The 15,070-nt window shown below is 41.7% G+C and overlaps 1 protein-coding gene across 3 annotated transcripts in view; it reads left to right on the top strand.

Moving 5' to 3' along the window:
- The window catches only part of RAD23B (RAD23 homolog B, nucleotide excision repair protein), a 1,748,186-nt gene that overhangs the window by 1,032,503 nt on the left and 700,613 nt on the right, over positions 1–15,070 (top strand). For all 3 annotated transcript variants that reach the window (XM_044061046.1, XM_044061045.1, XM_044061047.1), the window contains one exon: positions 7,326–7,537. In XM_044061046.1, the coding sequence (XP_043916981.1) occupies positions 7,326–7,537 (212 nt within the window). The remainder of the gene's footprint in view (positions 1–7,325; positions 7,538–15,070) is intronic.

The raw sequence follows: 15,070 nt of genomic DNA, 5'->3' as shown, positions 1-15,070 counted from the left end.
ATTTATCAAGTTAAGAAATATCATATGCAAGTAAGACTATTTTTTTCTTGAGTATCATGCCCTTGAATTTGTGAGTCACAACAAAGGAGAAAGAGGACACTCCTGTCTGGTTCCTCTGTGCAAGTTCTGCGTGGCAGAGAAGGAACCCTGTCATCTTGATTCTTGCGTGTGACCCTTCATATATCTTCTTAATTAACTTGCTATTACTTTTTGTTATATCCATCACAACAAAATAGTCACAGGCAGGGTCTAGGGTCACTCTGCCAGGGTCTTGGATTCACCTGTGGCTTTCTAGAAAAGTTTGGATTTTAGACGTTTTCTAGATGTATCAGCTTGGTCCTCTGTACATACTTTTACAAAGCACTATAAAGAGATTCTTTCTACTGGTCTAAGATAGGTTTTGTTAGGACCATTCTCCAGAGGCTGCTGGACTCTCATCCTTCCTCCCCCCAGTTATATTAAACTATGGTAATCTATCCATATAGTTTAGGCTACTGCAGCTGTGATCCCTATGGAGATTATTGTACAGTTGTGTAAGTAAGCTTAAATAACAGCAGATGCTCGAATTATCACTGCTGCAGTAGCCACTCCCTCCCTCCATCCCCTTATTGTTGTATGCATTTTTATGTCAGGGTGTGGTTATTTATTGTATTCCTAGCATTGTCCTCTCAGGGCTTTAGTGTCCCTCCCTCTATTGACCTGAAAGCTGTAAAGGGTTTGGTGCCCAAACATGACTTTTAGTCATATCAGCTTGCACTGACTAATTGCTACTACAAAACAAACTGTAGAACTACTATAAAACAAAAAATAGCCAAGGCTAAAAGGTACAAAAAATAATTTAATGTGACAATAAGTGCTTTTTTGGGCACACATACACCCACTTCGTTAGACTGTTCAACAAAACTAATACACCACATTTAAATAGCTAACAAAATAAGCACATGACGGTCAGGTATTTAAAAAGGTCCATTGGGACTTAGAAAGCTGACTAATGGTTTAGATGTGTGGAAGGTGCCCTGAAAGCTTTGGAAGCTGGATAGCTATTATGTCCTTTGCATGATATAACCCACATAGCTTAGGCTACTGCAGCAGTGATCGTTAAAGCATCAACTATTATGTTAAGTTTACTTAGACAACTGTAATTTCTCCCTTCTTTTGAAAATGAGAAAGAACATTTACCAGAGTCTTCCCCACAGACTAGATTTACTCACACAAGACAGGTGTTGTTTGGTGCACCTCATAGCCGGCCTTAGGCATAGCCCAACTAGGCAGCCGCCTAGGGCACCCCTCTAGCAGGGGCACTTTTCCAGTATTTATTTGGTGTAGGTAGACCAGGATGGGGGCACCAGTTGTTGTGGAGGGGCGCCGTGGAGCCCTTTTGCTTAGGGCACCAGTTTACCTAAGGCCACTCCTGCTGCACCTCAGTCTTGTATCTTTCTGATTGACTGCCTAGATGGGAGAATTTTGATACCTTTAAGGCACCTTTTTCTGAGGGGAGTGTAGCAGGTATTGAAGGATGCCAAAAAAACTGCTACTAGGACATCATGTATATGTAAGTGGAAATGATTTTCTTGTGGGTCCCATTTCAAGGACATGGACCCTTTTAAGGCCCAGCTGCCTCTGTCTCTTAATTACTTGTGTTCGTTACTGTCCTCTGGCCTTTCTTATTCCTTTGTTAAGATTCATTTGTCAGCCATTTTGGCTTGTCTGCCCTTAGATTCCCCCTTCCTACCTCTACTCAAGTCGAGCAGGGTTGGGAGTTGGCATAATGGTTAAGGTGTTTACCTCACAGATGTACAGGTTTGAGTCTCTCCTTTTGGAAATTCTAGGCTTAAAATGGCTCACAAGGACAGCAAGCCTAGTACTTCTCTATGGGCATTTCTTTACACCGGGCCTGGCACCCACATCCCTTATGGATAGAGGTAGCTTATAAATGCCTGACCCTCAATGTCCGAGTTGGATATAGGACATTATTCTTTGACTAGGCTTAGAAAGCCCCCCCCCCCCCCGGTCATTGGCTTAGTAACAATCTATGAAAGGGGTTTTACATATGCAACATAGAAGACTGTTTTACTCATTGGGCTGACCATTGCTATAAGGATATCTGAATTACAAGCTATGATGAGTCAACCCAACCTCATTTACCATAAAGTCAGGATTTCTCTGATAGCTAATCCTTCTTTTATATTTAAAGTGGTTTCAGAGTTTACCTTGAGTCAGTCTATTAATCTCCTGGTCTTTTTTCTTGACATTAAAAACTAAGGAGAAAAAATTCTTCATACTCTGGATGTCCACAGACAGCTCAGATATAACCTAACCAAAACTCACTACTTCAAGAAAGATGATCTGAATAAGCACAATTAGAATGAGAACAACTAGAAAAACATCACGTTTTATTGTATGGGATAATTTACAAAATTTGTTAAAAAAATTCTAATTTCAATAGCACAGTATTTTAGTTTAATTAATTGATCTGATTGTAGTGGATGTCTTTGTAAATACTTTAGTTGTTTTGTTGAATATTATAATAATACCTATTTTTAATTATTTGTATAAAATTGTTATGATATTTCTCTTATATGTTAAAACAATAAACTTGTTTTGAAAAAAAAGAAAGATGATCTGCTGTGAAGGTGGGAGGAAAGGACAATCAGTGTCGAAGCAGATTATTTCTAGACAATTGTCTTATGATTTCTTTTTGCTACTCTTACCATAACAAGCCACTTCTAGCCAGGGTTAGGGCTCATTCCATTAAATATTTGACTTGTGATGTCACTTTCTGGATAGGTGTGAACTCTAGCAGTATTCTAGTGACAGCAACTCAGTCCTCTGTAAAAATATTTACAAAGTGGATTTCTTTACCAGGTCCAGAACTGGCTGTGCTAGGACCATTCTCCAGGGACTGCTGGATTCTTCATTTCTTCCTCCTTCTCTTTGGTTTCAACACTGTGGTAGTCTACCCAAATAGCTTTAGAATACTGCAACAGTGATCTGATACTGGACATGGTATATTGGTAAGCAAATGTGACACGAGTAGATGTTCTAATAGAGCACTGTTGCCTCTTCTGTTCCCTGCCTCAGACCCATCTTCTGATGTTTTAATTGTCAGGATGTGGTTGTATATACTCTTTTGTGTATAAACACACACACACACACACACACACACACACACACACACACACACACACACACACACACACACACACACACACACACTTTGTCTTCTTTTACATTTCTTTGCATGTTTTCCTTTTCAGGACTGTTGCCTCCCTTCTTGGGGCAAAACTCTCTGAAGCTTTTGGCCCTCTAACTGTATTTTATATGGAATTTTCCTGGATTTCCTTTTAGTTCGATAATTTGGAAGGCTCACTTAAGCTTTAAAAAGCTGGCCAGTTGGTCATATCCTTAGCAGGATATAACCCAAATAGCTTAGGCAACTGCAGCAGTGATCCATTAAATCTACTCTCTTATGGTAAATTTACTTACACAACTAATAAAAATCTACTGTCAATCATTAGCGGACCGGAGTTCCGCTGTGGCGACCCCTAACTGGGAAAAGCCGAAAGAAAGAAACAAACAAAACTATACATTCTACAACCTGTTTTATCAGCTTTAGAGGATGTTTTCTTAACAGCTTGCATTATGTCTTACAGGCAACCTGCTGCTCCTAAAAGGCTGACGTTTATGCAAAGTATCCGAGTCATATATGTTTGTTTCTAATCCTAATGCAGACCCTGCTGTTACTTCCTTATGTAAAATGTCTCCTGCTAAATGTATTGTTAATGCTAACCCAATTCCATTTGACCAGGATGGAAAAGCTTTTGATAGATTTGGAAAGAAAGTTTAATCTTCTGCTATTTTAACGTTTCGAATTTTGAACTGCCAAGTTAACATGTTAAATTTTTTGATGGCAATGTGTTGAGAAAGAGGAACTTACTGTTAACATTCCCTATTCTGAAGGAAAAGGATTCAATGAATGCCTTAACTGACTGCTTTTCATGCAACTAAACACTCCTTAATGTGTTCTCATGATTCTGCTAAGGGGTCAGTTATGAGAATATTTGCTTGGTTACAGTCTCAAATACCACAAGATGTTAAAACTGAAATGTTAAACTCTCCCTTCACATGGTTGTTCTGTTTGGCCCTTCTGCAGCTGAGATTCTTAAAAGATTTAAGGAAAAGGGGAAATTGATTCAAGGGTTGATATAGATTTTCCAACCTTCCTTTTCTAAGTTTAATTAAAAAAAAACTTTCTAACTCAGCATCATTTTTCAAAAAGCAGTTTAAACAGCAAAATGCTAACAAATAGGATTTTGAAAAGCAAGGACAAGGGGGCTCTAAAAAGAAAGAGAAAGCCTTCAGGAACCAATGATTGAACAAAAATTCTGAATAATTGCTTGATTATCCAGGTTCTGACTCACCCCACCATGACAATGTACCCTCAATCTAGGTCATCTTCCAACAGTGTAATCAGATTATTCCAGACAAATGGGTTCTGAAAAACATCTGAAAATGGATACAGATGGCAATGGGATTCTCTTCCTCCTTTTCAGGGGATTCCTGTTTATGCTGTAAACCAAACATCACTGTTTTTTTTTCAGATGCCGAGCAAATGTCTCTGGGCTGATGGAGCTAGTGCACCCAGATAAGATGTACAAAGGATTTTGTTCAAGGACTTTTCTGGTGCCAAAGTTTCAGGGAACTGGCAGACCAGTCCTAGAACTTTCCTTTCTCGTTTCTTTTTGTCAAGGTCCCAGAGTTCAAAATATTCTCTCTCCAGATCCTGTTACCAGTTATTTCTTTACTCAGTTTCATGGTAAAGTACACTTAAAAGATGCCTGTCGTCACATTCCTGTTAGCAAAGATTTCAGATGTTTCTCTATCTGATTATCAGTTCTGTATCATACCATTTGGTCTATCCACTGCACTAAGAGTATTTACAAAGTGTCTGGCTCCAGTAATTGCTCATTGCGGACTGCAAGGCATTCACATCTTTCCTTATTTGGATGATTGTCTTATATTTGCAGATACTTCTAATTGTCAAGATTCTCTGGCAAGTGTCATGAAGCTCATGCTTAGTGTGGGGTTTCAAGTGAACTTACAAAATTCTTCTGTCGTCCTTTCACACAGAATAGTTTTTCTGTGATGTCTTCTACATACTTCCCTAGAAAGAACCTTTCTTCCACTAGGAAAAAAAACTGCATGAAGACATTTTCTGAGGTTTTCCATTCACAATTCACTTGGCCAGACTTCACATAAGAAAAATTCAATGGTACTTCATGTCAGCATTAACACCCTTTATCTTTGTAGATTCTAGTGGGTGAGGGGTGTAAGAAGAGAGTTACTATAGCAGATGAACCAGTTATCTCACATTTCAGGTCTCCTCTTCTCCCTCCCACTTCCTTTTCAATCTGTCACAACAGATGCCTCAAACTTTGCTTTCTGTGGATGGGATCTATATTGGAAGGGGTGAATGAGATAGGTCTTGTGGAACAAGGCAGCAAGCATATTAGACAAAAGCACTTAAGTGACAAAGAGATGTTGGCAGTAATTGGTGCTCTAAAAGCCTTTAATCATCTCTGATCTTCAGAACCTCTGCAAGTTATCACAGAAAACACCACTGTGGTATGGTTTATAAACAGATTGGGGGGGGGGGGGGTACCAGATCTTACCTCCTTTGAAAACTTGCTGTGATTACCTGGAAGTTATTTTGTCTCTTCAGGCTTTATACATTCTGTCAGAGCAAAATAACAGACAATCTGAGCAAGACCAGTGCAGACCCTCACGAGTAGATATTTCCCGCTGGAGTCTTCCTGGATTTGATCCAGCGACAGGGAACACCTGAAATCTGTTTGCTGCTTTTCAAAACCGACAGTTAAAGAAATTCTGCTCCAAGATTCCTCACAAATAAGCCTGGAAGACAGATGTTTTCTCATTTCCAAGGCCAGGAATGTTCCTATATGCTTTTTCACCCTTTCACTGATACCCTGGGTTCTTCTAAAGATTTAGAAGGACTCTTCAAAGACAGTCGTAGTGGCATCCTTTTTGCCCAAAGCAGTGTCTCTCTTTCCTTCTGAAAATAGTCAAGGGCAATTACCACAGCTTTCCCCACAGACTCAATTACTCACATAAGACAAGGGGATGCTAAATAAGAGTTTTGATACCAGAGTCACTTTTTTATCTTTAGACATCCGGCAGATACTGAAAAGGCTGCAAAACTTGTTGCTTGAAAATCATTTATGTGCAAGTAGAAAAGATGTCCTGGTTGGTGCCATACTAAGAACCAGGACCCTTTTAAGGCTCGGATGCACTTCCCGTGAAGGCAACCACATCTTGAAGAATGTCCCCTCTCTGAACAGTTGAAATAAGTGCATGTTTTTAAGTTTTAACACATTATCCGAGTAGCACTAATTTGTCTGTAAAGTACCATTTATGAATAAAGAGATGTCTTCAGACAAGAAGCAGTTCTGAGAGTCCTACTTTCATTTTTAACCACCTTTCTGCTGTGTGGTACTGCAAAGGATCTTTCTGCCACTATATTCTTTCGGAGAACGTGATACTGCTAGTTTTTTTTTCCAGGAAGCCATGAGTTTTTAGACTGGTGAGTTTTTTCACAGAGGTTTTTTGAGTTGGTTCCCCAACCATTGGAAGGATATTTACCCTCTGGGATTTGGTTTGGAAGGCACTATATGTCTGGTTTTCCTTTTGCAGGATATAAATCATATAGTTAAGGCTACTGCAGCAGTGCTCTATTGGAACATCTATGTATACTGTTCACACACACATTTGACAGCTGCTGAACTCAAGGTCATTCTACACATTTGTTTCTTTATCACCTTTGTTCTCACACTGCAGTATGCTTAGCCAGTAAGGTGTGGTATCATGCCACTGCCCTGAAAATTGTTTTGTCTGTTACCTTAAAAGCAATGTCTTGCCAAAAGTTATTGTAGAGCAATGCTGTCTTTTAATTTCCCTACATCCCTGCATTAAGAGCTCAAGTAAGCAACACTGTTCTGTAAATCACTAGTCTGTCTCAGTGGATTCACAAGCAACTTTTAAGTAATCTCCCTGCATTAATAATATTGGGGTTTCTTAGCATAGCGGTTCTGTATGATAAGTGCCAGGGTATCTGATTTCATGATGGTGTTAAATGCCTGTAGTATCAATCCTAATGTTTATCAAATCTAGTCCTTCTTTTTACAGATGCATCTTTATAGTAAGTGTCTAATTTTCATGTGTATGCTATTTATTCCATCAATTTGTGTGAAATGATTTTACCATTCTTTTTTCCATGTAAGGATAAATGTGCATTTTTTTATAACTAGCCTAAAGCAACAACAGGAGCAGCAGAGAAATCCATAGCTGAGTTGCCAGCAGCTACATCTGCCCTAACTTCCACTACAAGTGCTACTACGGAAACTTCTACCACAGTAGCACTGACACCTGCTGCAACCACTTCTGCTCCAGAAGCGGTACAAACTAAAGAACAACCTGTGAAATCTGCAGAAACACCTAGCACACCAGAGTCACACAGTAGGTAAGATGTGAATTAGGCTGAAAACAGTAAAGTAGCTGCTGTGTGTTATCACCTTGTCAAGAAGTGTAGGAATATAGAGGTGACATTGAACTTCTTATGACTTTGTCAAGAAAAACAACAATATCAAAGTGACATTCCTACACTGATTGGCCAGCAAGTAAGCAATTTGCATTGCTTGTATTTATAGACTGATTCTGCACGTTTGTTCATGAAACTTTGTCTTTGTAAAATAGCTTGTTTCCGTTTTCCTTAGGACTTCTGTTGTATGGCTTTTAAGCAGACTCCTTCCAACTTTGTAAAGAACTGGTGCAGAGTACTTTATTTCCAGAAGCAGTCATTCGAGATGAACAAAACAGGCTGCTAGCTTAACATTTGGCTTTATGCATTGCCTTTTTATGGAAATGTAATTGAAACCACGTGGCTTGCACAATTTGCCAATTTTCATCAGCTGCTGTAGTTCCATACCCTTCTTAGCCTCTGATGGTGGCCCATGTCTTACTTAATAAGGCTTTCTCTTGCTTATCCCAGGCTTTTTAACTTCCACTGTAGTTTCATTGTGCCACACCTCAGTTGTCTGAGTTGCCAACACTTCAGGCAGCCACCATTTTTGTAAAGATATTTATATGCACATCTTCTTTAGCTTCAGATATTGACCGTTTTATAGAATCTGGCATTTTGGGCATGTCAGGTTGCAGCATACTTTGAGAAACACCATTATTGGATGGCTTTTCTTACAGGAGAAAAGTACATTTCTAAAGGGCTTTCTTTTTATGCAATCCTCACTGTTGCAGTATACAATATTTCTTTTGACATACAAACGGTGTTGGCCACTCCCCCATTGCTGTCGTGCAGGTTGTCTCCTCTGCGGTATTTGCAGTTAGTACTCTAGTCTACATTTTCCAAAATGTTGTGCCAGTTATTATATTTTTCTGTTTTTTTTTTTTTTTTTTTTTTTTTTTTTTGGTGGGGAGATCTTGTTTAGGTGTTATTGACTTAAGTATTAATTGCTTTCACTGATGAATTCAAAATTCTTGTTTATACTCTGCATCCATTTTTGTGGAATAAGAAAGCAAATGAATCCAGAGCACTAATTTTTTTATACAACTCAAGCTGAAATGGGTGTGTTTTCTTCGGAGATCCCAAACAGCTAACTTCGAGGGCAAGCTCATTGTCCGACCACCATACAGCTGCTGCAACCAGTGTGACTGAACTCAACTTACAGAATATGGTGGTTACACACCATACATCACAGTGGGTGTGCGGTACACATACAGAACCTGTCACATGGAAGATGATAGCAGGCTGTGTCAGTGGGGGTTGCTGCTCGTGTGTCACTGTCTTCATAGAACAACTTTAGTGTGTGGAGTAGTCTGGCTGTGTTACCACATGTTGCATTCCATGAGATAGGTTTGGCCAAGCTGTCAATGGTGACTGGACAAGCAGCCATACATCAGGCTTCTTTTCTAGGACATAAGTTGCTGAAAAAGTTCTCCTTTTAGGAATGAGTGCTGCTTCTCCCACCACACCTTTACACTGACATCTTCTGAGATGATTCAGGTATTTAATGACCCTAGATTTAAGGACTTCAGTCACCCATCTGCATAGGTGATTGCAATTGCATTGATCTGCTTTTTGGTCATCATTTTACTGTGTGATGCACAGGCATGGATGAAATTAGTGTTCCAAATTAAAAAGATAGGTCTGTTGGTTGACTTTTCCAATCATTTCTCAACTGATGGGCTTCAGATCTGACCTTAGGTCTGACTTTGGCTGTTTTTCAGACTTAGGATCTGTAGCTCAGATTCCTCCCCTTACCCACAATTCCCTCCAAATCCTACCTTACCTCAGATCATGGTTGCTGTAGCTCAGGTGGCTCAGGTAAGTTTAATCTCTTCTAATTGGTTTAGTTTCCATATTTCTGTTTTCTGTCGTCGTTGGAGTCCTTGCAACTCTTTCCTTAGTTTTCCTCCTTCCCTAAAAGTGTTTTAAAAAAAGTTATTCGAATATGTTTACTTTTTGTGTGTTTAGACCTCACACCCCTTCCTGCCTTTCCGTCTTCTACTAGGGGTTTCTAGTAATTCTTGTTGATACCCCTTTCTCTTAAATCTCCTTCCTGAAATAATTGATCTGATATTGCCATTTTCATTCATTCCTCACCTTATGGGTTCCTATTCAAGACTTGGATCTGACTCAGCCTATTCTTCCAGATCATCAGATCCTAGAACTCTTGAGCTCTCCCTTTACCTACAATGCTCCTCCAACCTAACGTAACTGAGATCTTGTTTGACACGGCTTTCTAGCTCAAAGCAGTTTTGGTATAATCCTCTGGGTTTTCCTTCCAGTTGATATTTTTGAGTTACAAAATTTTTGTTATTCTGCCTTTTTCTTCCTCCCTCCCATAATTTACTGTTTTAGCTTCCTTCCATATCTGTTTTACTGCTAAGTTACTGTTTGCGGTATTTCTTTAATTACCATTACTGGTATTGCAATACTTTGCCTACCATTGTTGGTAGTTTCTCCCTTCTTTCCCTTTCTTTTTCTAAAAAAGAAAGATGATGTGTAGTAATAGATAAGTGTGAATCTTTTGCTTCACAGCCTTTTAGTTAAGAAATTGTTCTATTTACTCTTTATTGACAGTGCTTACAAGATGTTGGAGAAACCCTCTGGGTTTAAAAAGTGTATTTCCTGTGGGCATAAGATCCCAAATTCTGATGCCCACAGGGAATGTATTTATTGCTTGGGTCCAGCTCTCCTTGATTTAGACTGATATTTGTTCTGGTTATAATTCTAGGGCCTTAATTGACCATAAGAACAAGTTAATTCTGTGAGGGCTCTTGCCCTACAAATCTTCTTCCTCAGTGGCTGGAGCTCAAATTCCTTCTAAGAAGTTAGAAAAGACAAAAGTTGATTTTCGGGCTAAGGACAAGATGTCCTGGAAAAGGACTCCTGATTATTCCTCATCTTCGGCTCCCTCAATGGAGACCCCCGCCAAGATCCTAAAAAGTCAGATCCATCAGTCTCAGATCTGACAGCTCAAACTTCTAGATCTCCACAGATCCATATCCCTCCTCTTCCATCAGATCCTGTTTCATCCAGGCTTCCCTGTCCATTCCTAGAGAAGTTGCCTCAAAGGCATTGTAGGCTTTCTTCCACTACCTCCTGTCTGCCTTTCAGAAGTAGATGTGGACAAGGATGGTGAGGAAGTTCCTCAGAGCACAGATATAGTGCGAGTTCTCCTGGCTCCGATCCTTTCTGGGCTGAGACCTGAAGGCAGTCCACTTCCTTTTTGGTATCTCCTTTGATCCATCCTTCTTTTTTGTAGCCATCAGGTCCATGATCCTTGGGGGTACCTATTTCGTATCTGAAGAATGTTTGATGTTCTTCTGTTCTCATGTTGCAGTATTCAAAACCCTTGGGTTATTCTCTACTAGCTACCCAAACATCCAGCCAGTATAAAAAAGCTTCAAGTCAATGCTAGGTACGTGGGATGTCTGACGTTGGCTGAGGGTGCATGGGCCATAAACGTGACGTCTGCACATACCTTTCTCAGAACTTCTCTACCGCCAGTCGAACATCAGCTCTTCCTGCCATCGGATCTTCAAATTTAAAAGATGATATGGCTGTTTTTTCTGATTCTTTTGGGTCACTGCATGCCTATTTAGGTTCATGTCATCCAGGAAAGGAAAGTGCAGGTGTGGACGTCAGATCCCCCATAAGGATGCCCATGAGTTCTGCCTAGGGCCTACACGCAACCATCACACTTGCACGATCTATCAGGCCTTCCTACCCAAGACACTCTGCAGTCATCTGCATGCCCTTAATATTTATGTAGAAAACCAGCGTATTGAATGCCTGATGCTAGAGATGGAAGGGCTGTCTGTTCAGACTGTAGAGTCACCCAAAAGAAGGCCAAGTTTCCAGGCCTGAACCTGCTGCTGCACCTCCTCCACCCAACATCCCTCCTGTGGCCGACATTTGCCTAGAGGAACATTCGTAATCTGCCAATATAGGTATAGCGGATACCATTCAGGAGGCCGCAGAACCTAGGATGGAAGGCATGCCTGTGTAGGTCTCGCAGACAGCCGATGATGATGAGGGAGACCTTGGCTTGTTACGGCCATCCAGACAGTCTCTTCCACTGCTTCAGAACAAACAGAATCTAGGCCCTTCTTAGGCCCTATGCCGTCTAGGCCTTCCCTGAATAGAAACAAAAGACTAAACATATGTCCCCCCCTGCAGAAAGCCAGCCTGACTGGCAGGCCTTTTCCCAGAAACTGTTTAATGTTTTTATGGCCCTAAGGCCTGCTATGCCTGTTCTCCACTGGCTGGTCCCACACTTAGTCCCAGACCTCAGATCTAGGACACACACTATCCTGAAGCTGAGGATTCCTCAGAATCATCTTCACAGGTTCTCTTTCCTATGTGTCTCAGATGCCATCCCCTCTTGGGTGTGCTTCCCCAAAGGAGGACTCTGCTGAGACAGACTCCACAGGAGAGGACCTAACATTTGATGAGACCATCTCAAAAATGAGAGAATATTTTAAATGGGATTCCTCTGAAATGTCAGAGGTTCAAAAAAGATGCTATGAGCTCTTGCAGGTGGGCACTCCTACTCCTTCTGCTATTCCTTCAGTCTTACCAGTCTTCTTGGATGTATTCAATCCGGCCTCTGTCAATCCTGATTCCCAACCTCCTGCCCCTCAAAGGCCTGAAAGGTTCTGTAAGGTCACTGAAGGGGCAAAATTCCTGATTAAATGCCCTGTTGCAGATCCTGGCACTGTTTTAGTTTCCACAGATAAACCATCCAGACTGCTTCCCTCCACCTCTGTCCTTCCCACAGACAAGGATGGGTAAGGCAATGGAGCGCATTGGCAAAAAAATTTACAATTCTGCTACCTTGGACTTTAGGGCAGTAAATTACCAGACGCATGTGTCTTAAGTATGCCCTGGCCCTTTTGACTCAAGTCACCAAGCTTTTGGCAGATCTCCCTGACTCACCTTCCAAGGCTCAAATATCTAGCTTCATCTATTTGTCTTCTCATATCACAAGACATTCAGTTAGATGCAGCTATGATGCTGCAGAAGCCTCTGCCAGATCTGCAGCCTCTGCCTCAGTCCTTAGAAGATACTCATGTTTAAGACTACAACCCTTACCTGATGATATTCGGGTCAAACTCCTGGACGGTCCCCTGGATAACTTTCCCCTTTTTGGAACTAAAGTGGCTGACTTATTCAAGACCCTTCAACAAAAGGGAAAGGAACTACAGGACCTCAAACACTTGTTCGTCTCCCTTATTCCCAATTTTTATAGGACCTACCACACCAAGACCCAGTTTATTAGAAAATAGTCTGCTCCAAACCCCCATTCTAGTAGCAGAAAGAGCACTAGGAAGCAGCAGACCCCTTCCAAGCCTGCTCAGATTCTTGCCGAAAAACTCAGTTTCAGGAAAGGGGCAGGTAGATTGTGACTGCTTGCCTCTGCTGTCCACCCCCCAACTCCATTCCCCTGTCTGAAAGGCTCTCTCACGGTCTTCCAGCTTGGCAAAACATTACCTCAGACAGATGGGTCTTGTCCATTATAGAAAAGGGTTATTTCATGACCTGGCTCACCCCCCTCTCTTTAAGAGGCATCCTACAGCCACCCAAAGACAAGCTCCCCCTTTACCAGCCAGTCATAGATAGCCTCCTTTCTCAAGGAACCACACAACCCATCCCCCTGGCAAAAAAGGGAAAGGGCTTTTATTCCAGACTCTTCCTAGTCCCAAGGAAGGACGGACCATGGAGACCTATCCTGGATCTCTGTCACCTCAACCATACAAGTACTCACCTTTCGTATGCTTATTCTCCAGACCCTCTTTTCCCATGATAATGCCTCAGGGATTTCTAGCCACCTTGGACATAAAAAAATTCCTACCTACACATCCCTATAAGGCCCAAGTACAGGAAATATTTACATTTTTGTATGTGTCCCTCACATTTTCAGGTATCTGCCTTGCCCTTTGGACTCTACAGCTCCAAGGGTATTCACCAAGTGTCTGGCTCCAGTGATTGCTTATTGCAGGGTTCAAGGGATTCAAATTTTTCCATACCTGAACAACCTCCTGATAAAGGCAGAATGTTCCAGATTCCCTACACCACCAACTACACAAAGTTATCTCTGTCCTGCATGCACTTGGATTCAACAGCAGTTACCCCAAGTCCAACCTAAATCCCTCTCAGGACCATGTTTTCCTGCAGTGCAGAATAAGAACATATGTCATGAGAGCATTCTTTCCAACCCAAAAGGTGGAAACCCTAAAGCAATATCTGCTTTCTGTCCTCAACACCACTGCTATGACAGCCAGACAGTATCTGAGATTACTGGGTCATATGGCTTCCACTGTTCCAATGTTGCCATTGGCAAGACTCCACATCAAGAAATTGCAGTGGTACCCGAGGTCCACATGGACCCAACACTCACACCCCTTGGACTTCAACATTCCCTTCCTTCCATGCCTAAGGAAGGAGATCCTTTGGTGCCTGGACCAAGTCACACTCAACCAAGGACTTCCCTTACAGCCCCTTTCCCCATTTCAGGAGATGTACACAGATGCCTCAGATGTGGGCTGAGGAGCTGCTTTGGGCAGCGTGAGAGTGCATGGTACCTGCTCAGACAACTTCAGGTGGGACCACATCACGTCAGGGGAATGAGAGCAACTCTAGTTCCCTTGAGAGCCTTCCTACGTATCCTAAAACAAGGACCCCTGAAATTGTTCACAGACAACAGTACAGTTCTATGGTATGTGAACAAACAGGGAGGAACAAACTCCTACTTGCTATGCAGACTTGTACTCCAAGCCTTGGATCTGGCGGCCCAACAGGGGGTCACCCTGCAGGCAGTTTATATCCCTTCAGCAGAGAACACTTAGGCAGACATTTTGAGCAGGTCCATGTCACAATCTCACGAATGGATGCTTCACAGGGATGTGTTCCTGGACATTGTCCACAAGTGGGGTACACCACAAATAGATCTATTTGCCTCCCCTCTGAACAGACAGCTACCACTATTTTGCACTAGGCTACTCAGTCCCCTAGCGAGGGCAATGGACATCTTTTCAATCTCTTGGAAGGAGATGCTTCTTTATGCATTCCCCCCTTCCCACTACATCAAAAAGACCTACAGAAAATCCAGCGGGACAAACCAAAAATCTTGTTGGTGACTCCTTTTTGGCTAAGACAGTATTGGTTCCCCCCCTCTTTCTGCATTTAGCCAGGGGCAATCATCACAAGTTACCTCACAGAGTGGATCTTCTCACACAGGACAAGGGATCCCTAATCCGTCCCCACCCGGAATCTCTGAACCTAACTCTGTGGGTGATAGAATTTTGATCCCTTACAGACGTCTTTACACTGAGTATGTGCTAACAGTTCTGCAGGAGGCCAGGAAACCTAATAGTAGGAAATCTTATTTGTCTACGTGGAAAATATTCTCCGTGTGGTGTCTACAGAGACAGCTGGAACTATTTCAAGGTGAGGTTCCCTTAGTGCTGTCCT

This window comes from Protopterus annectens, chromosome 2.part0, assembly GCF_019279795.1.
Source record: "Protopterus annectens isolate FY-2018-M chromosome 2.part0, PAN1.0, whole genome shotgun sequence".
Taxonomy (NCBI): Eukaryota; Metazoa; Chordata; order Ceratodontiformes; family Protopteridae; genus Protopterus; species Protopterus annectens.
The sequence above is the reverse complement of the archived record's forward strand: the minus strand, read 5'-3'. Positions and strand labels throughout refer to the sequence as shown.